This window comes from Cetorhinus maximus, chromosome 22 (assembly GCF_964194155.1).
Source record: "Cetorhinus maximus chromosome 22, sCetMax3.hap1.1, whole genome shotgun sequence".
In the NCBI taxonomy this organism is placed as follows: Eukaryota; Metazoa; Chordata; class Chondrichthyes; order Lamniformes; family Cetorhinidae; genus Cetorhinus; species Cetorhinus maximus.
In genome coordinates this window covers 13,162,755-13,185,328 of record NC_135900.1, presented here as the reverse complement: position 1 = coordinate 13,185,328, position 22,574 = coordinate 13,162,755, and the positions used below count along the sequence as shown (strand labels likewise).

Genomic DNA, 22,574 nt, shown 5'->3' with positions numbered 1-22,574 from the left:
GGGATACTGTTTAACTCATTGCCCAGACTGCTGATGTCATCATCTAACATGTGCACGTAGACGAACAAATCAGCTCTGGATGATAATTTCTCCCTGCCTATCAGTCTACAGTGGTCAGTTTTGTGCTTTTATTGTTGCTCCATCTGCTGTGGCTAGGTAACTCAGAACAGGGATTGATCCCAATTGTATAACTTCATTACTCACATTCTTATTCTCTCGTATCCTGAGTTACCATGGACAAAGAAAAATTTATATAGGAAATGTAATGTTAAAGTAACTGTTACAGCCCTTTCTGAAAATAGTTGAATCTTTTCTAATTGCATAACATTGTATAGTTAAAAAATTAATTGAGATTAATGCACTGTATTCTTCCAATAGAGCTTTCACAGTTGAGTTAGAGAGAAGTTTTCCTAATTTCAGGGGAGTCAATGTCATAGTGGTATTGTCGCTGGACTAGTAATCCAGAGACCCAAGGTAACGCTATGGGGACCTGGGTTCAAATCCCGCCACGGCAGATAGTGGAATTTGAGTTCAATAAAAATCTGGAATTAAAAGTCTAGAAACCATTGTCAATTGTTGTAAAAACCCATCTGGACATTAGTGAATCAGATGGGTTTTTCCAACAATCGACAATGGGTTTTTTTTAAAATTAAACTTAATTCCAAATTTTTATTGAATTCAAATTTCACCACCTGCCATGGTGAGATTCAAACCCAGGTTCCCAGAGCGTTACGCTGGGTCTCTGGATTACCAGTTCAGTGACAATACCACTATGCCATGCCTCCCCTTCCTCAGAATAAACATGTGGAAAAGCTGGGAGGGATGAGCAGAGTCCTTTTATAGGCGGGAAGGTGGAATGAAGCATATTTTATGGTTATGTGAGTTGGCGGGCTTATAATAAATATCAGTGGAAAACCTGTTGTTGGAGATGGAAGTGTGAGAAGCGTGGGTAGGGAAGATCAGAGAAGGTGAGAAATGGGTGGAAATTGGAAGCATAGTTAATAAAATTCTCCAGATTAGATCCAGGGCAGGAAGAACAGTCATCAAGTCAGTCTGATGAAGGATACACTCCAAAGCACCAGAACTTGTCTTTTCTGTTCAATGGCATGAACTGACTTGAGGGTACTTTCAGCACTTGTTGATTTTTGTCAGATTTCAAAGCTCTTGCAGTTTTCCTTTTTTCTTCCCAGCACAACCAGGTGCATAGGGAATCGAGAGCAAACATATGTTCAGATGAAAGGGGGCTGTCATTGGACCAGGGTGTGGAACATAACTCAGTTTCCATTCCAAAGGCATACATTTTGCCCTAATTCTATTCCTTTGATGAATTGCTATGCCCATATTTATAATTCTGTGAAGGCTTGTCATACTACAGTTGTACACTTCCACTGTTGGCGCTGTAGGGGGAGGCTGTAATTACAGCATGACAAATGTACACTGCTGATTTCCATTATAAAAATGTACCTACTAATTTATTAATGAAGAGATTAAGGGTGCATGTAGAAGTAAGATTTTTAATATGTAGATGTCCTTTGTGAAGATTAGTTACTATGTAATGTCAATGTCAGCTTTTCTATTGGCCCAGTGAATTATGTATTTTGTGTGATTGTGCACCATTATTTCCCTTTAAAACTCTGTGTAATTTAATTAAAAGGTACTGGTAATAGAGCAGAAGAATGAAGATGGAACATGGCCAAGAGGTCCTTCTACTAATAAGTGAGTTTGTTATTGTCATATTTAATTATCTTATTTTGCACTTTTTTAAAGCAAATCCTAAATGAACATGTTGCTGAAACTGTCCATCTGTTTCAATGTACAATTAAATTTTGGTATCTCACCTCTGACCTAAGCTACAGTATCAAATTAAAGCAAAAGAGCACAAATTTCAGAAACATTTGAGATCAGCTGAACCAAAGCTTGGCTGCCTCACGGCTCTTAACAGTAAACTTTTCATTTTCTTTTAGCTTGTTCTCTGTATTTGCGGATTGCTGCCATGGTTGCATTTATTGCCTATTACAATTTGTCCCATGAAGGTGGTGAGGGGTTTTGTCCTCTTAAATTAACTATTGCTCTTAACACTGAGGAACTTGCTTGGGTGATTCATCAGATATTTAGAGTGATTCAAGCAGTGGAGTGAAGTCACGTCTCCACCATAATGTGTAGAGGCACATTCTCTTTCCTGAAGGCCCCATTGGCATCTCTCCACCCCTGCCCCAGCTACAAATTCCTAAATTTATTTAATTCAGTTTCACAGTTTACCATCATGGAATTCTGAACTCGTGTTGTCTCGGTTCCTAGTCCAGTACTTTAACCACTACATTATCTTACCCACAATTTTGATTCAATTCACAGCCAAATTCAGTTACCTGCTTTGGCTGCAGTTTGCCTGTTTTTAGCTTGACATAACCAAGATTTGATTCTGGAAGCATCGGAAGGAAGCTATCTCCACTGATGATGGAGAAGCGTAGATGACCACAGAAAAAATATTTGACCCAGACTATTCTGGTTTCTTGACTAAAAGAGGCCAGTATGGAGTTTTTTTAAAAATGCTATGTAAATTTAAAAGAGATAAATGAGCGAAAGGGAAATGGACCAGAAAGTTTATGAAACATCTGATGGTGACAATCCTGATGCCTTTACAGGAAGGCCTCACTTAACATTGTTAATTGGTTTCTGGAAAACGCGATTGATGCGGAATGACGTTACGCAAAAACAGTCTGTCTGAGGCTCATAACCCCCTCCTAAGGTTGCCTGCTCCCCACCTTGCCCAAAACCCAGTTCTTGCAGGCACAACACAGGAGTTACATGGGAAGGCCTAGGGGTATGGTGACATTAACATAAAACAGTAGCAACACAATGCAAATGCAGGGTTCTAATTGGAGAGTGATGTTAACACGAAATTTAGTTGCGTGAGATGCCGTTAAGTGAGGACTTCCTGAATTCTTGGCTCTCCCTCACACTGCTCCCTCCAGATGCCAAGGCAAATCAGAAGCTCATGGCACATTGCAACTATGAATTAACGTTTTTAAGTCTTTCCAAGTGTCAAGAGACTGTGCAAACCTGGGCTGCAGAGTTCTGATAACCAGTATTGTACGTATTCTTATAGGCATATAAATTTTACATGCTGCACGTTTACCCTTCACAAATAAGCGTAGAATCATAGAATGGTTACAGCACAGGAGGCGGGCATTCGGCCCATCATGCCTATGCAGGAGCTGCTCAGCTAGTCTCAATACTCCTCTCTTTCACCATAGCTTTATAATTTTTTTCTCTTCAGGTGCTTATCCAATTCCTTTTGAAAGCAAGGCTTGAATCCCCACCACAGTCTTGGGTCTCTTCATCTGTCATTATTATGATTAATATCACAGCCTCACTGCAGATCCAATCCACTTGTTGCATACAAAAGAATTTCCTTATGTCACAAAAGAATTACCTTATGTCACTGTTGGTTCTTTTGCTAATCATCTGTCATGAAACGATCGTATTCTTCATAATCTTATTGCATGCTTATGGGTGTGAATGTGGAATGGTTCTGCTTGTGTGACTGATTTAATTGAATTAGAGTCAGATATGCTGCAAGGTCGAAATTATCAGAGTCGGGTGTAAAAAGGGCATTTGAAATGCTAATGAGTGAGCTAGAGTATAAAAGTCAATAGATCAGGAGTGAATGAAATTTGCATTTTAAGATAAATGGGGAGTTTTCAAAGGGATAGTAGGATGCTTACACCTAACAAGATAAACAGGGCAAAGTTATTACATTTATTTTTCCCAAAAGGACAAAGGCTGCATTGACAACATGAAAGTTTCTTATATTATGGGAAAAGTAAATTTCCAAAGACATGTAGAACAATGGAATTTTTCACAAAACGAGAGAAACATATATAAAGAAGGATGGAAGGCTATGTAGGGTGGCCATGTAAAACCTTGAAAGGTACACCGTGTGACAGACTTGGAAGAAGCCCCAGCCACTCTGAAGAAGTGCTGCTACAGTAACTAAAGTTGTGTTCGAAGCCTTTGGGATCCCACTGTCGAGTGGGTGCTGTGGTAACCTTGCTGGATTGCTTATTTAAATTTAAAGTCTATTTTGGACTGTTGCCTTAAAGTGGGTGTGTAGTTGGGAGTCAGGTTAATTAGGAATTTTGGGATTTGTTATAGTATTAAATAACGGTAATCTTTTATATATATATTTGAATTCTTTTCATGTGTCAATAAATGTTTTAATTTAATTTTTAATATCTCTAAAGGTGTTAGTGGACTCATTACTTCTGAATTTAGTGCACAAAACTTCTTGTAATAAATACAAATTGCAAAACCGTTGTGATAGTGTGGCCATGGTTCCCTTGTGGATTTGGTCCACCTGGCATATATCACCTGCCACATCATAACACATCTTAACTCCGTATCCTCTAATACTTGACCCTTCTGCCAGCGGGAACAGTTTACTTATTCTGTCTAGATGACTCATAATTTTGAACACGTTCCATGTATCCTGTAATATTTTTCAGGATTATATTTACTTAGCACCACCGATCTTGGCATTATCTTTATAAATGTGTTCAGTTTCCTCTGAATGATCAAGCACTGCTGCCTGCCTACAGTGCTCTTGCACAGTTCTATAGTCCATGCAACTTAAAGGACTGCACTTAGAAGATCATGACATGATCAAAATTTTACAAACGGGAGATCATGTTCGACAAATTAATTTAGACTTTTTTGAGGGTATAACTAGTAGGGTAGATGGATGGAGTATACTTTGATTTCCAAAAGGTGTTTGATAAGGTGCCACATAAAAGGTTAATACACAAGATAAGGGCTCATGGAGTGAGTACTTTGGGAGGATGGAGGCTTGACTCATGAACATGAAGCAAAGAGTAGGGATAACAGGGCATTTTTAAGTTGACAGGCTGTGACTAGTGGAGTGTCACAAGGATCATTGCTGGGTCTTCAGCTATTTATAATCTTCATTAATGACTTGGATGATGAGACCAAGAGTAATGTAACTACGTTTACTAACTATACAAAGCTAGGTAGCAAAGCTGAGAGGAGGACACAGAGAGACCACAAAAAGATATGACTGGTTAAGTGAGTGGGCAACAAGATGGCAGATGGAGTATAATGTGGGGAAGTGTGAGCTTATTCACTTCGATAGTAAGAATAGAAAAGTAGAATATTTTTTAAGTGGTGTGAAATTTGTTAATGTTAATGTTCAGAGGGACTTGTGTTTGCTTGTACAAAGTTAGCATGCAGCTACAGAAAACAATTAGAAAAGCATATGGCATGGTAACCTTTATTTCAAGGGGATTTGAGTATAGGAATAAGAAAAGTCTTGCTACAATTGTCTGGGGCTTTGGTGAGATCGCACCTGGTGTGCCGTTTTGGCCTCCATATTTAAGGAAGGATATATTTGCATTGGAGGCAGCACAGTTCTCTACGTAGGTCAACTGTTGTCATAGGTTCTCTACATAAGTCAACTGTTGCACCCCAAGAACCAATGTGGGAGACTGAGTAAATTGGACCTATAGTTTTGAGTTTAGATGAGTGAGAGGTGATCTCATTGAAACATGAAGGAACTTGACAGAGCAGGAACTGAGAGGTTGTTTCTCCTGGCTGGGGAATTTAGAGCGTGGGGGCACAGTCTCAGGGAAATGGCCAATCATTTCAGATTGAGTTGAGAATTTTTTTCACTGTAAGGGTTGTGGATGCTCCATTGTTGAACAAATTTAAGGCCAAAATAGACAGGGAATCGAGGGATATGGGGAACAGGCAGGAAAGTAGACTTGAGGGAGAAGATCAGCCATGATCATACTGAATTGCAGGATTGTGTGGTTTATTCCTATTTCTTATGTTCTTGCGAAACATTTTGTATATATCCCAAGAATAAAAATCATTCATTTTGTTTGGTATATAAACCAAAATAAGTTGCTAGTGCATATTTTTCTTCTGAGCTAACTAATCTACTCGGTCTAAAGTGAGATCTCTCATTCCTCTTGCAATGAAGTCTGTAGTTCATTTCCCTTCTGTACTTCACAGGAAGCCACAGGGATTTTTAAAAGTTGACAACAGAGGAAGCTGCAATTGTTTTTAAATAGCTATGGCATATTTGTGCTCTTTATATTCCTCCTGTTCTTCAGAGTCATAAGGACTCGAAACGTTAACTTTTTTCTCTTCGCAGATGCTGTTAGACCTGCTGAGTTTTTCCAGCATTTTCTGTTTTTGTTTCAGATTTCCAGCATCCGCAGTATTTTGCTTTCATCTTAGTTTATAATGGATGAACCTGGAGGTTGGATCACTACTTTGTATATCTGCCCATAGTTTTGACTGCATGGATGGTTTTTATTTGGCTTGCCTTATTTGAGCAGACACCAACTGGTTGTAAACTTGATGCTTGAAGTTCAGTTTGAGTAGTTGTGAGATTACTAGAAACTGGCATGGTCAAGCATACATAATTCAGTTGTCTACACAATAAAATTTGCTTGTAATGTATTCAAATAGATTTTCCATTAATGTTCATCATTCTTATTAATGCCTTGGAATTGGAGGTGATTATAATTGAAGATAGAGAACTGATCGAAATGAATTGTACAGCTGTGCACGGAGCATGAACACTCATGTATCTTGTCTATCATCTACCAGTGTTCATTGTACAAGACAAATAATTTGGAGGAAAATAAATCTTAATCAATAATGGTGTACACAAAAATAAGATTTAAAAACTCAGTTTATTTAAAAGAAGATCAGTTGAGTTTAACTGGAGCTGAAGTGCTTCATAGCTCAGTTGGTTGAATGACAAATTCCGGAACAGAAGATACAAATTTTGAATCTGATTCATTTTGGCATATCATTCTTCTGAGAACACCATTTCTAAATATATGGAAAGAAAGAGAAATCTGTGCATAGTGTTTGCCATGTTGTCACAGTACTAGATAATCACATATTTATGGGTTGTTTGCGAATTGATTACCACGTATTCCATTTTATAACACTGACTACTTTTTTTTAAAAAGAGTACTTAATAGGCCATATAACTGTCTTAATTTGGAGTGTTCTGAAGTCATGAAATGCGCTCTACAAATGTATGCATTTGTTTACCTTCCCTTGGGCACCTGATTCTTTGGAAACAGCGATCATTACCTTTCCTATGGAGCTCAGATCATTAGCAGAACTAGCCATAATGAATTAGTACTGTGAAATACTGCAACAGTTATTTCAGCCCTCTTGGCTGTCACTTGCTTGTATACATAAGCATAACAATACATCATAGTGACTCTAAAACAAAATAATAACCAAAATCTATAAATAACAACATGCAAATCTTCATATTTTTATTAGTGGGTAAGCCAATGCTATGAATGCTGGAAATTGGAAATAAAATCTAGCTAAATATCACTGCTGTTCCAGGAGCAACTGCCTCATGTTGACTACTGCTGCTGTGTTGAATGTAAATTTGCTGTTGCTGTTGTTGGTTTGCATGCCATAAGCTCTAAATATACTGAGGGGGGCTGGTTAGCTCATTTGATTAGATGGCTAGAGTATGATGCAAGTAACACCAACACCATGGGTTCAATCCCCGTATTGGCTGAGGTAGTTCTTGGGGCCTGCCTCCTCACCTTGCCCACTAGTGAAAACATGGTAAACCATCAACAAGGATACTGCACGGGAAGAGAGAGAAGCTCTATACTGCCACTCACACCATGCTCAGTAGACCTCTATTGGCAGAAGGAAGATTTTTTTTTTTTTTTTTTGTAAAAATATACTTTATTCATAAATTATCTTCAATCACATTCAAAACCATTTCAAAACCAACATTACAAGGGTACAATCCAGGTTAAACTTTTACAAAATGTATCACCAGGTGCATCAGTACAAACAATATTACAGTCATTTACAGCCTTTCATTTTGATCTGTACAGCCCGAGGGGCTCTAAACAGTTCCCAGTCTCTCGGTGCGCTGTGGTAGAAAGGTCTTAGACAGCGACCCTTCCCCATTGCGCCTTTGCGGCAGCTGCCCCAAGCTTTAGTGCGTCCCTCAGCACGTAGTCCTGGACTTTGGATTGTGCCAGTCCGCAACAATCGGTCGGGGACAACTCTTTGTGCTGGAAGACCAACAAGTTTCGGGCAGACCAAAGCGCCTCTTTCACCGAGTTGATGATCCTCCAGCTGCAGTTGATGTTTGTCTCGGTGTGTGTCCCTGGGAACAGCCCGTAGAGCACAGAGTCCTGTGTCACAGAACTGCTCGGGATGAACCTCGACAGCAACCACTGCATCTCTCTCCAGACTTTCTTTGCAAAGGCACAATCCACAAGGAGGTGAACAACGGTCTCTTCCCCACCGCAGCCACCTCGAGGGCAACGTGCAGAGGGGGTGAGCTTCCTGGCGTGTAGGAAGGATCTGACGGGGAGGGCCTTTCTCACCACCAGCCAAGCTACGTCTTGGTGCTTGTTGGAAAGTTCTGGCGATGAGGCATTCTGCCAAATGACTTTGACAGTCTGCTCGGGGAACCATCCCACAGGGTCCACCCTCTCCTTATCCCTCAGGGCCTCTAGGACGTTACGTGCTGACCACTGCCTGATGGACTTGTGGTCAAAGGTGTTTTTCTGCATAAATTTTTCCACCAGGGACAGGTGGTACGGCACGGTCCAACTACTCGGAGCGTTCCGCGGCAGCGTGGCCAGACCCATCCTTCGCAACACCGGGGACAGGTAGAACCTCAGCACGTAGTGACACTTGGTGTTTGCGTACTGAGGGTCTACGCACCGCTTGATGCAGCCACACACAAAGGTGGCCATCAGTATGAGGGCGATGTTGGGCACGTTTTTTCCCCCTTTATCTAGAGGCTTGTACATCGCGTCCCTGCGGACACGATCCATTTTCGACCTCCAGATAAAGCGGAAGATGGCTCGAGTGATCGCCATCGCGCAGGAGTCTGGAATGGGCCAGACCTGCGCCACGTACAGCAACAGCGAGAGTACCTCACACCTGATGACCAGGTTCTTACCCGCAATGGAGAGGGAGCGTCGCTCCCACATGCCCAGTTTCCTTTTCACCATAGCCACTCGCTCCTTCCAGTTTCTAACGCATGCCCCGGTCCCTCCGAACCATATCCCCAGCACCTTCAGGCCGTCAGCCCTGACAGTGAAGGGGACAAAGGATCGGTCAGCCCAGTTCCCAAAGAACATGGCCTCGCTCTTCCCACGATTTACCTTGGCTCCCGAGGCCAGTTCGAACTGGTCGCAGATGTGCATCAGTCTGCGCACCGACAGCGGATCCGAGCAGAAGACGGCGACGTCGTCCATGTACAGGGAGGCTTTTACCTGAGTGCCTCCACTGCCTGGGATCGTCACTCCTCTTATGCCCGGATCCTTCCTGATGGACTCGGCAAAGGGTTCTATGCAGCACACGAAAAGGACAGGCGAGAGAGGGCAGCCCTGCCTGACTCCAGATTTAATCGGAAAGCTATCTGTTTCCCACCCATTGATTGAGACTGCGCTACTGATGTTAGTGTAGAGCACTAACTTGTAACGAAGGTGAAGCATTCCACAGTTCAAACATGGGTTGTATGTTCAGCTGTCCAGGTGCCTCCACATTTTTGTTGTCTTAATCCTTAATTTTGTTCTACATTTTTTAAAAATCTAGTAGCTTGGATTGTGTTGTGTATACCCTTTTAAAGGATTAGTTCGTAAAAAGCATGCATTGACATTGAATTTTTGGATCAAGGACCGCTCTCCTTAATTGGTCAAAATTGGACAACTTGTAATTGTCTTTGCTGCAAATGGTTTTTAATTGGTTCAGAGCCTCATTGCAGAAACACAGCTATGCTAATAGTTATAATTTAATGAAAAATAAAAATTAACTGTATTAAACTCCCTAAATTTGTTTTGCTTAATACATATTGTGTGTTGGCTGTGGCTCAGTAGCACCCTGGTCTCTGAATCAGTAAGTTTTGGGTTCAGGTCCCACTCCAGAGGCTCGAGTACAAAGATCTAGGCTGACACTCCAGTGCATTAGTGAGGGAATGCTGCCCTATGGGAGGTGCCGCCTTTCAAATGGGATGTTAAACTGAGGCCTCCATCTGCTCTCTTGAACATAACCGATCCCATGGCACTACTTTGAGGAGTAAGGGTTGGGGGGCAGAGTAGTATCCCCTGTGTTCTTGCCAATATTTATTCATTACTTTTAAATGAAAACTATCTGCTTATTATCTATTGTTGTATATTGGAGCTTGCAGGACACAAATTAGCTGCCACATTTCCTGCATTACAACAGTGACTACACTTCAAAAGTACTTCATTGGCTGTAAAGCGCTTTGGGATGTCCTGAGATCATGAAAGGCGCTTTATAAATTCAAACCTCTTTCTCTTGCTCAATAGCGCTCTTGCCCTCCTGCTCGTGATCTCATACTCACTCCCTTTCCTTTCTTTTTCTATTTACCCACCTAAAGTTGGGGATTTCTAAATTTTAAGGATTAACTTACTGTATTTACTGTTTCAGTAGAGCACTTTGAAAATAAGCCGGTTCAGCTACTTTAAGAATAGCTGTAATTTTGAATTGCAAATTTTGTAAAAGTGCAGAATGTTACAATGTTATGCACATAAATTTATGATTCTGAATGTGGCAAACTACATTGAGAAATTTAAAAATAGTTGAATTATTTTCTGTCATAATTTTTCTGGATTGATGAAGATATTTTAAGGAGCAGATGGGGAGATGATGGAGTAGTGGCAATGTCACTGGACTCGTAATCCAGAGGCCCAGGTCAATGCTCTGGGGGACATGGGTTCAAATCCCACCACAGCAGCTGGTGGAATTTAAATTCAATTAAATAAATTTGAAATTGAAAACTAGGCTCAGTAATGGCGACCATGAAACTGTCATAAATTACCTTAAAAACCCATCTACTTCACTAATGTCCTTTAGGGAAGGAAATCTACCATCCTGGTCTGGTCTACGTGTGACTCCTGACCCACAGCAATGTGGTTGACACTTAACTGGCAGCTTGACAAATAGATGAATAGGATGGGAATAGAGGGATACGGACCCCGGAAGTGCAAAATGTTTTAGTTTGACAGGCAATATGATCGGCGCCGGCTTGGAGGGCCGAAGGGCCTGTTCCTGTGTTGTACTTTTCTTTGTTCTTTTAACTGCCCTCTGAAATGGCTGAGCAAGTCACTCAATTCAAGGGCAATTAGGGATGGGCAACAAATGCTGACCTTGCCAGCAATGCCCACATTCCATGAAAGAAATTTAAAAACATATTCTTAGTTTAGATTGTGGCAACCCTTACCGTATTTCTAAACATGGCAACCCTGAAGCAAATGCACAAAAGTTCCTGATGTTGGCAACTTACAATCTTTTATGGATCCCAATCCAATCTTAAGCGCGCAGTCAAGTTTTCGATGAGCTGAAGCCATAGCTAAAGCAATGAGCTAACGTTTCTCAGCAAATAAGGCTACCCAGTAGTCAGTCTGCAAACTGAAACTGATGTCAGTTTTATAAATCTTGCTATATGTAGCTAGTAACAGTGAGGGACAATATCTGGAGCTTGGGTGAGCGGTTTCATTTAATGGGAATGCAGAGTCAGTTGCATGTTAGCTAGCTGTAAACTTAACTTAGGTGACTGCCAGCCATTCAGAACGATTTTTTAAAAATTAATTCGCGGGATGTGGGCTTCAATGGCTTGGTCAGCATTTATTGCCCGTCCCTAGTTGCCCTTGAGAAGCTGCTGCCTTGAAGCACTGCAGCCCATGTGGCGTAGGTACACCCACAGTGCTGTTAGGAAGGGAGTTCCAGGATTTTGACCCAGCGACAGTGAAGGAACGGCGATATATTTCCAAGTCAGGATGACAAGTGACTTGGAGGGAAACACCCAGGTGGTGGTGTTCCCATCTATTTGCTGCCCTTGTCCTTCTAGATAGTAGTGGTCGTGGATTTGGAAGGTGCTGTCTAAGGGAGCCTTGGTGAATTCCTGCAGTGCATCTTGTAGATGGTACACACTGCTGCTACTGTGTGTCGATGGTAGAAGGAGTGAATGTTTGTGGATGTGGTGCCAGTCAAATGGGCTGCATTGTCCTGGATGGTGTCAAGCTTGTTGGGTGTTGTGGGAGCTGCACTCATCCAGGCAATGGGGAGTATTCCCTCACACTCCTGACTTGTGCCTTGTAGATGGTGAACAGGCTTTGGGGAGTCAGGAGGTGAGTTACTCATCACATGATTCCTAGCCTCTGACCTGCTCTTGTAGCCACAGTATTTATATGGCTAGTCCAGTTCAGTTTCTGGTCAATGGTAACCCCCTCTAGGATGTTGATAGTGGGGGATTCAGTGATGGTAATGCCATTGAACGTCAAGGGGCAATGGTTAGATTCTTGTTGGAGATAGACATTGCCTAGCACTTGTGTGATGTGACTTTTACTTGCCACTTGTCAGCCCAAGCCTGGATATTGTCCAGGTCTTGCTGCATTTGGACATGACCCCCTCAGATACTGAAGTAGTCTGTGAATGGTGCTGAACATTGTGCAGTCATCAGCGAACATCCCCACTTCTGACCTTATGATGGAAGAAAGGTTGTTGGTGAAGCAGCTGAAGATGGTTGGGCCGAGGACACTACCCTGAGGAACTCCTGCAGTGACGGCCTGGAGTTGAGATGACTGACCTCCAACAACCACAACCATCTTCCTTTGTGCTAGGTATGAATCCAACGAATGGATAGTTTTCCCCCTGATTCCCATTCACTCCAGTTTTTCTAGGGCTCCTTGATGGGAATAGGAACCTGAGCAGGGAGACAGGAGGGGGAAACAAGGATAGAAACAAAAGACAGAAAAGTAAGAAGCAAAAGCGGAAGACAGAAAAAACGAGGGTGAAAAGCAAATGAGGTCATAGTGCAAAATAAAGCTAAGATGACTAACAAGGTTAAAAAGACAAGTCTAAAGGCATTGTATCTTAATGCACGGAGCATTGGCAATAAATTAGATGAATTAACAGCGCATATAGATATAAACGGTTATGATATAGTTGTAATCATGGAGACATGGCTGCAGGGTGACCAAGTTTGTAAACTGAACATCCAGGGGTATTCAATATTTAGGAAGGACAGACAAATAGGGAAAGGGGGTGGGGTAGCATTGTTAGTAAAGGAGGAAATCAATGCAGTAGTGAGGAAGGATATTAGCTCGGAAAATCATGATGTGGAATCTGTTTGGGTGGAGATAAGAAACACCAAGAGGCAGAAAACATTGGTGGGGATGTCTTTAGGCCCCCAAACAGTAATGAAGATGTAAGGGAAGGCATTAAACAGGAAGTTAGAGATGCATGCAATAAGGATACAACTGTAATCATGGGTGACTTTAATCTACATATAGATTGGACAAACCAAACTAGCAATAATACTGTGAAGGAGGATTTCCTGGAATGTGTATGTCTTGGTTTTATAGACCAATACATTGAGGAACCAACTTGAGAACAGGCTATCCTAGACTGGGTAATGTGCAATGAGAAAGGATTAATTAACAATTCCCCTTGGGGAAGAGCGACCATAAAATTATACAATTGTTCATTAGAATGGCAAGTGAAGAAGTTGAATCTGAAACTAGAGTCCTAAATCTAAATAAAGGGAACTACGAGGGTATGAGGCATGAGTTGGCAATGGTGGATTGGGGAACCTTACTAAAAGAGTTGACAGTGGATAGGCAACGGCTAATGTTTAAGGTACATATGCATGAATTACAACAATTATTCATTCCTGTCTGGTGCAAAAGTAAAACAGGAAAGGTGGCTCAACCATGGCTTACAAAAGAAATTAGGGATAGCATTAGATCCAAAGAGGAGACATACAAAATTGCCAGAAAAAGCAGCAAGCCTGAGAATTGAGAGCAGTTTAGAATTCAGCAAAAGTGGACAAAAAGATTGATCAAGAAGGGGAAATGGAGTATGAGAATAAACTTGCAATAACATAAAAATTGACTGTAAAAGCTTCTATAAAAATGTGAAGAAAAAAGATTGGCAAGGATAAACATAGTTCCCTTACAGTCAAAAATGGGGAAAACTATAATGGGGAACGAAGAAGTGACAGGAGAATTGAACACACATTTTGTTTCTGTCTTGACAAAAGAAGACACACACAATTTCCCAGAAGTGTTAGGGAACCAAGGGTCTAGTGAGAGGGAGGAATTGAAGAAAATCAGTATTAATAAATAAAATGGTGCTCGAGAAATTAATGGAGTTAAAGGCTGAAAAATCCCCAGCGCCTGACAATCTACACCCCAGAGTACTAAAGGAAGTGGCCCTGGAAATATTAGATGCATTGGTGGTCATCTTCCAAAATGCTATAGACTCTGGAGCAGTTCCTACAGATTGGAGGGTGGCAAATGTAATCCCACTTTTAAAAAAGTAGGGAGAGAAAACACAGAGAATTACAGACCAGTTAGCCTAACATCAGTAGTGGGGAAAATGCTAGAGTCTATTATAAATGACGTGGCAACCGAACAGTTGGAAAGCATTAACGTGATTAGACAAAGTCAGCAAGTGTTTATGAAAGGGAAATCATGCTTAACTAATCTACTAGGGTTTTTTGAGGGGGTAACTAGTGGAACAGATAAGGGAGAATCAGTGGATGTGGTGTATTTGGATTTCAAGAAGGCTTTTGATAAGGTCCCACATAAGAGGCTAGTGGGCAAAATTAAAGCACATGGGATTGGAAGTAATATACTGGCATGGATTGAGAATTGGCTGACAGATCGGAAACAGAGTGTGGGAATAAACGGATCTTTTTACAGGTGGCAGGCGGTGGATGACTAGTGGTGTACCGGAGGGATCAGTGCTTGGGCCCCAGCTATTCATGATATATATATATATATGGATGAGGGAGCCAAATGCAATATTTCTAAGTTTGCTGACGACACAAAACTGGATGGGGTTGTGAGGAGGATGCAAGGAGGCTTCAGGGCGATTTAGACAAGTTGTGTGTGTGGGCAAACACATGGCAGATGCAGTATAACATGGATAAATGTGAAGTTGTACACTTCGGTGTGAAAAACAGAAAGGCAGAGTATTATTTAAATGGTGATATATTGGGTGGATGTACAAAGGGATCTGGATGTCCTTGTACACCAGTCAATGAAAGTAACTAGGCAGGTGCAGCAAGCAATTAAGAAGGCAAATGCCTTCATTGCAAGAGGATTTGAGTTTGGAAGTAGGGATGTCTGACTGCAGTTATACAGGGCCTTGGTGAGACCACATCTGGAGTATTGTGTGCAGTTTTGGCCTCCCTACCTAAGAAAGGATATACTTGCCATCGAGGGAGTGAAGCGAAGGTTCACAGTGCTGATACCGGGGATGGCAGGACTGTCGTCTGAGGAGAGATTGGTTCGACTGGGCCTGTATTCACTAGAGTTTAGAAGAATGAGAGGGGATCTGATTGAAACGTATAAAATTCTAACAGGGTTAGACAGACTAGATGCTGGGAGGATGTTTTCCCTGGTTAGGGAGTCTAGAACCAGGGGCCACAGTCTCAGGATACGGAGCAGGCCATTTGGGACTGAGATGAGGAAAAATTTCTTCACTCAGAGGGTGGTTAACCAGTGGAATTCTCTACCATAGAAGGCTGTGGAGGCCGGGTCACTGAGTATATTCAAGAAAGAAATTGATAATTTTTTGGATATTAGGGGCATCAAGGGACATGGAGAGAAAGCGGGAATATGGCGTTGGGATAGAGTATCAGCCATGATCATATCGAATGGCGGAGCAGCCTTGAAGGGCCGAATGGCCTACTCCTAGTTTCTATGCCACACTCGGCCAAATGCTGCCTTGATGTCAAGGGCAGTCACTCTCACCTCACCTCGGGAGTTCAGTCTTTTGTCCATGTTTGGACCAAGGCTGTAATGAGGTCATGAACTGAGTGGCCCAGCCGGAACCCAAACTGGGCATTAACAGCCTGATATAGTTATCCGGAATCATAACTCTCAGATAATGCCCCACCACCATCCCTGGGTATGTCCTGTCCCACCGGTTGGAGAGACCCAGCAGAGGTGGCAGAACAGTGGTATACAGTCGGGAGGGAGTTGCCCTGGTAGTCCTCAACATCGACTCCGGACCCCATGAAGTTTCATGGCATCAGGTCAAACATGGGCAAGGAAACCTCCTGCTGATTACCACATGCCACCCCCCTCACCACCACCCTGCCTCAGCTGATGAGTCAGTGCGCCTCCATGTTGAACACTACTTGGAGGAAGCACTGAGGGTGGCAAGGGCACAGAATTTACTCTGGGTGGGGAACTTCAATGTCTATCACCAAGAGTGGCTCAGTAACACCACTACTGACCAAGCTGGCCGAGTTCTAAAGGACATAGCTTCTAGACTGGGTCTGTGGCAGGTCATGAGGGATAAACATACTTGACCTCATCCTCACCAACCTGCCTACCGCAGATGCATCTGTCCATGACAGTATCGGTTGGAGTGACCACCGCACAGTCGTTGTGAGACAAAGTCCCGCCTTCACATTGAGGGTACCTTCCTTCATGTTGTGTGGCAGTACCACTGTGCTAATTGGGATAATTGAACAGATCTAGCAACTCAAGACTGGGCACCCATGAGGTGCTGTGGGCCATCAGCAGCAACAGAATTGTACTTGAACACAACCTGTAACCTCATAGCCCAGCATATCCCCAATCTACCAATACCATTGAGCCAGAGGATCAACCCTAGTTCAATGAAGAGTGCAGGAGGGACATGCCAGGAGCAGCACCAGGCATACCTAAAAATGAGATGTCAGCCTGGTGAAGTTATAACACAGGACTACTTGCGTGCTAAACAGCATGAGCAGCAAGTGATAGAGCTAAGCAATCCCACAACCAACGGATCATATCAAAGCTCTGGAGTCCTGCCACATCCAGTCCTGAACGGTGGTGGACAATTAAACAACTCACTAGAGGAGGAGGCTCCACAAATATCCCCATCCTCAACGTACGTTCAGCTGGCTAAAAGGTTGGTCAAAGAGGTAGATTTTAAAGAGTGCCTTAAATTAACAAAGGTGTTCCAGAACTTGAGGATCTAGACATCTGAGGGCACAGCCACCAATGGTGGAGTGATTAAAACCAGGGATGCACAAGAAGCCAGAATTAGATGAGTGTAGAGATCTTGGAGGTTTTGAGGCTGGAGGAGATTGCAGAGATAGGGAGGGAGTGAGACCGTGGAGAGATTTACAAACAAGGATGAGAATTTTTAAATCAGGACACCAATTGACTTGGAGTCGGTGTAACTCAGTGAGCATGGAGTGATAGGGGAATAGGACTTGCTGCAGGTTAAGATACAGGAAGAAGACTTTTTGGATGACCTAAGTTTATGAAGGGTAGATTGTGTGAGTCAATCCTGAAAAGCTGAGTTAGGGACAAAGTTAGGTCATGTTACTGAGGTGGAAATAGACAGCCTTAGTGATGACGTGATTGTGAGGTGGCAATGTGGGAGAAATCTGATACAGAAAAATAATTAAGTAAGTGGTGTCTAATATATACGTAGTTTAAAAAAAAGGATGGTAATGTGATATGAAATATTTAGCAAACAATTTTAATGTGCTTTTCTCCGAGGCAAAGCAGCTGATGGAGCATTTAAAATTTGCAATCTTAAAACTGGACTTTGAAATAGCAGTGTCTAGGTCTTATGCAGATACTGAAAGTTAAACCCCAAGCATCTAGGTTACATAGCTTTAAGACCTCTTGCATTCTAGGCCTGTGCCACTGGAGTGTGAATATTGTGCACTTTATTTCTAATTTCCAAAAAAAGACTAATAAGCAGAGGGACGAGGTTATGTTTTTTTAAATCCAAGTGCTAGAAAGTGAGAGGTCTGTAGGTTTGCTTTTGCCTCAGGTTTCTCATTGCTGTTTCATACTTTCAGACATGGGCTGGGAGCGCAGATGTTAGTGTGGAGGTTTGTTCCCCGTAATGCATATTGAATGTGCTTCTTGCAGCCTTTTGTTTTATATCACTAGGCAGGAATTTTCTCACAAATGTCAGGTCCAGCACTACTTCTGATCTGCAGCTTGAAAGCTTAAAACAGAACGAGAGAACTGAGAGACCACGAAGACCAACTATTGCCTGTGGTAGTAAGGTTGGTCAGTAGGAACTCGGGAGTAAGACATTAGAGGTAGAATGTTGGGAGGATAAAAAGCAAGAGGAGGAAGTAAAATATATGGAGGAGGCGGGGTGTTTGAAGTCTAGATATTGATGCCATGGTACAGCAGAGATTCAATCGAATATATTCGGAATGAAATGTGATGACTGTGGGGAAAAAAAGGCATGTAAAATTTATATTTTACTGGTAGAAAAAGTTAGGAGCAAATCTATTATTAACTTTTACTATTTGACTATTTCATAACTTTTAAAGGTTTGTATCTACTGGTTGGTAAATTGGTAACATGGGTCATTGACTTAGACTCATCATTAATGATCCCTCTAAATGTTCTTTGTTCTGCATGGCCTGTTTATTTTAATGCACAGCACCTTTACTATTTTTTGCGTGGTCTCACACGTGCAGTCCCTTAAAGAAGACAGCTTGTACTGGCCTACTAGGTATCTTCATGATTGCTGCATTGCCCCACACTTTCAGCGCTTAGAGGGGAGCATTGTTCATCACTAGATGAAACAAGAGGGAGATTAAAAATGTTTTGATGCAGTGATTATTTGAACTCAAAATCCTTTATCATAAGCAACATTGACGCAGTAATATTCTTCAAAAATGGAATGACTAAATATTTACAAAGGAAGGATACAAGGAGAGAGCAAGGGAATGGGATTATAATAGCTTCAATTGAATGCCTACTTGTTCTATCAAACAGCAGGGAGAAAAAGATGGAAGGTGAAGAAAGGAAAAAAGAATACACAGCAAAGATCAATTAGAGAAGCAATGTAAGGATAAACAGAAAATAACAATGCAAGTTTTTTAAATTGTTAATACGAGTAAACAATTTGGGTGCTTTGATACTTGATGTATTCACACTTGAGCAGAGGGGACAGAAGAAAAATGCAGAAAGTGGGAACATATGATCAGGAATGGTCTTAATCAGCATATAGGAACTCTGTTAATCACAGTTCATAAAGTGAGACAATGGGGGGTCATCAACTCTGAGGCTACTTGTCTGCAGTGAAATTTTAGTGAGGCTGGTTTTTAAAAAGTGTAATGTATCAGCGACATTTTGTATTGGGAAATTGTTAACTTTCTCGTAATCAGTTTTGCACAGTGAATAAGCAGAACAGACACAGTGGGCTGAGTTGCCTTTTAAGTTAAAGAGCATTAATGCTTCCACTACAATAGTAGTAGACCTCCATTAAACTTGTCGTGAAAGTGAGCAACTTCATAATGATTTCATTTCTAGTTAATAGCCAAGATATTCCAACAGTACTGTGGTGGTTTTTGTTTTGTCATTCTCAATCCTGGAATGGTTAGGCTCATTTTGCCCTAACAATTAAATTCAAAGAAGTATCACAGTAGAGTAACCACCCCCTAGATTTATTTGCTACTCATACAAGCATTATTTAAGGGCATTACCCAATATGCTTTTGATTATAACGTTAATGCTTTTAACATGTAGCATCCATTTGCCAATCAGGTCATGAGCATAGTCATAAAATTGGATTTTTTCCCCCCACTTTTATTACCAAATTTTATAATTTCATTATTTTTCAAGGTCTCCAAGTGCTTCAAATTTTTCAACATTGCCAAAGGTTTCCCCTTCATCTTTGTCCAATAATTATAGCAGCTTCAACAACAGAAAGTAAGTAGTACCTCTTCAGAACTGTTTATAAATGTCTCTGCATGCACTTTTTTTTTTGAATATGTTTTGGTTTGTCAATGAAGTGGTGCCCACTTTTGGACATAGTTTTTGGTTACTGACCTAACAGTAGGGTAGTTGATGCTCTTGTCATGCATTTTAATATTTTGACTGCTGCAATAAACGGTACCATTAATCTACTGTTGAAATGTGGCGGGACATAAATTTTGTTACGGCTTGTGATTGGTTGATTATCATGCTTTGTGCTTGTCAATGTTGGCGTAAGGAGATACAGTGTAAAAAAAGATATATCATGGCTTGGAAAGTTCTCTGTATTGCAATTGCTTCCTAATTGGAGGTTGAGGAATTCTGTAGCTGCCACACTATTCAAAAAATCGGGAGCTGCAATTACTTAAACCTCCCAGTGTTCTGTGTGCAAATGAGGAATACTTCCTCTGAAATTCCATTTAAGCTGAAATGACCCATTGAGAGACAAACGTTATTCTTGATGATCTTGGTGTTGGAATGCGTATAGTCATTGTGATCTTTTTTTCCTCTAGACTATGATATTAGGTAATATAAAGGTAATATAACTAGGTTAAATCTCTGCTTATTTAGGCAGTTGTATTTAGGGACTTCAGCTTTCCTGAGAATTAAACCAGTTATAAATGCAACTCATGGAAATATTTATGTTTCAAGTTGCCAAGGCTGCGGGAAGAGAAGTGTAAACACTTAGGGGGAATAAAAGTAACCTAAAGAGATGAATTAGTCTGGTAATGAGCCTGCTTTAATATACATGAATTTATTCTTTACTGGCAACTATTACCTAGATTTATGATAGCAGTAGCTACTGTCCAAATGTCTAAATCTTTGTGCTGTACTGTTCGATGAATTGTTTTGATATTGAAGTAGGAAGTTCCTTGACAGCTTTAGCATTATAGTAAATGTGGCAATTTCACTCGAGATTATCAATAGGAGATTATCAATAGATAGATTGGAACCCACAAAGAGAGATGAAGAAATCTTGGTCATTGAGGAATAAGGATGTCTTTTTAATTGTCTCTGTTTAGTGGCTTTCAGATAATCAAGATGTTCTCATTCAGCTGTGTGTAAGCTGAAGAAAATTAATGAATGTAGAGTGAAGTCATCAGCAAAAATAGATGAGGTTAGATAAATAACAGCAAATCACTGATGTAAAATGAGAACCAACTGCAAGAGAGGACAAATCCTTTGAATTAATGTAAAAAGAATCTGAAGCACCAGCCACAGTGCAAGAGAATTTAAAAGCAAGTTAGTCAATCATGACCATTTATTTGATGGATGGCCATATGTTAGTAAATCATTTAGACATGCCTCGTGTCATACCTCTTGGAGGTGCCCAAGACCATGACACACTTCACCAAAGTGTTCAAGGGTAGAGCTGCAGAGATGTAATGTTGGCAGCATAAACCATGCCAAAAGCCATCCTGCTGATCATGAATTTGGCCAGAACTTTAAAGGTAATTGGTAACTTGTTAACCTTGGCTTCCATTGGTTTAGAAGATACCCATATAAGAGCAATAGGGTGATTGAATTGAACAACATGTCACACTAAAGTAATATACTGTTCAAATTGCAATTGTAGAATGCCAATGGACCTTTCTTAACAAGTATAGTCAAAAATAGCATTTCAGCTATAAATTGAAGCTGTGGCAGAGTACATGACCAGAATATTGCTTTCCACCGTCAATTTTTATGTTCCAGTTTTGAGAAAACTATAGCTGAATTACAAAATTAAACAAATTAAAGTAGCAAAATTACTTTTTATTCAATGTAATTGTTTTTTGATTATTCACAAATTAAACTTGGAAGATGTATGCTCCAGCCCTATTACAAGAATATCCTGTTTGCAAAATGTATTGTCCTGTAATCAGAATATTCAGATAATAGAGGTTTAGGTTAATGTGTAGGTAAGAGGCTTCATAAGCAGCCAATATGCTGTTGTAATCGGTTCTCAGTTGGCCAAATCCTCATTGCATGTGTGCTACGAGTATATCAGGGATTACCAAGTAATGTTTCAGTCCCAGTGGAAAAAAGGAAAACATTGGTGCAATTTTCTTTAGAAACCTCAACTAATAGCAAAGATTCTTTTAAATTTAAAATCTATTTTATTCCATGGAAGCAGAGAAAATCTGCTTCTGATACCTACTTCCACTATTGTGCTATGTTTGCAGTTTTCATAGGAGAGAGATTTATAAAAAGAAACACTTGCTTTGAAGTAAAAGAATCGAATCTGAAAATATTGCACATTTTGGACAAACTTATTTTAACCAGTGCACTGGTTTTCGGGCAGTGTGCAGTATGGCCTTTTAGTTCTCTGGTCAACGGGAACTGTGCACATACTCTAAACTTACATGAGCATTTGCAGCTGCGTTTCTGCAACTGGGCGTTCCTACTTCCCAGTTACATAAAAATAACTGTCTCCAGCTCACCCGTCAAGTTGCAGGTGATGAAGCTCAAGGTAAGGTTTTTTTTTACAGTCCTGAAACTCTTAACAACCACCCCCTCTTGATCCTTCTGAGTTGTAAATGTGCTGCCCTACAAGCTGCTCCTTCCTATGTCCTGTGCTGAAATCAGAACTTATCACATAGTCCACAGGAATGTAGCGACATAAATAGACCATACAGTTCAGCCAGCTGGTCAGATCCAGGCTGACCTGTACCTCAGCTTCATTTGATTAATATCCCTTGCCAGGTGCAATTCTGCAAGTGATTTGCACACAGTGGTGCCTTATGCAAATAGCTTTTGTCATGAGGAATGTTAACTGGTGCTTCCACTGAAGCA

The 22,574-nt window shown here is 41.1% G+C and overlaps 1 protein-coding gene across 18 annotated transcripts in view; it reads left to right on the top strand.

Annotated features, from left to right (window-relative positions):
* The window catches only part of usp15 (ubiquitin specific peptidase 15), a 120,516-nt gene that overhangs the window by 43,091 nt on the left and 54,851 nt on the right, over window positions 1-22,574 (top strand). For 11 of the 18 annotated variants that reach the window (XR_013580169.1, XR_013580168.1, XR_013580170.1 and 8 more), the window contains 2 exons: window positions 1,655-1,716; window positions 19,668-19,754. Coding sequence is in view for 12 of the 18 variants with exons in the window: in XM_078567827.1 (XP_078423953.1) it covers window positions 1,655-1,716; window positions 19,668-19,754 (149 nt within the window). In the remaining 6 variants the exon portion in view is untranslated. The other 7 variants (XM_078567828.1, XM_078567825.1, XM_078567834.1 and 4 more) reach the window with 4 other exon arrangements.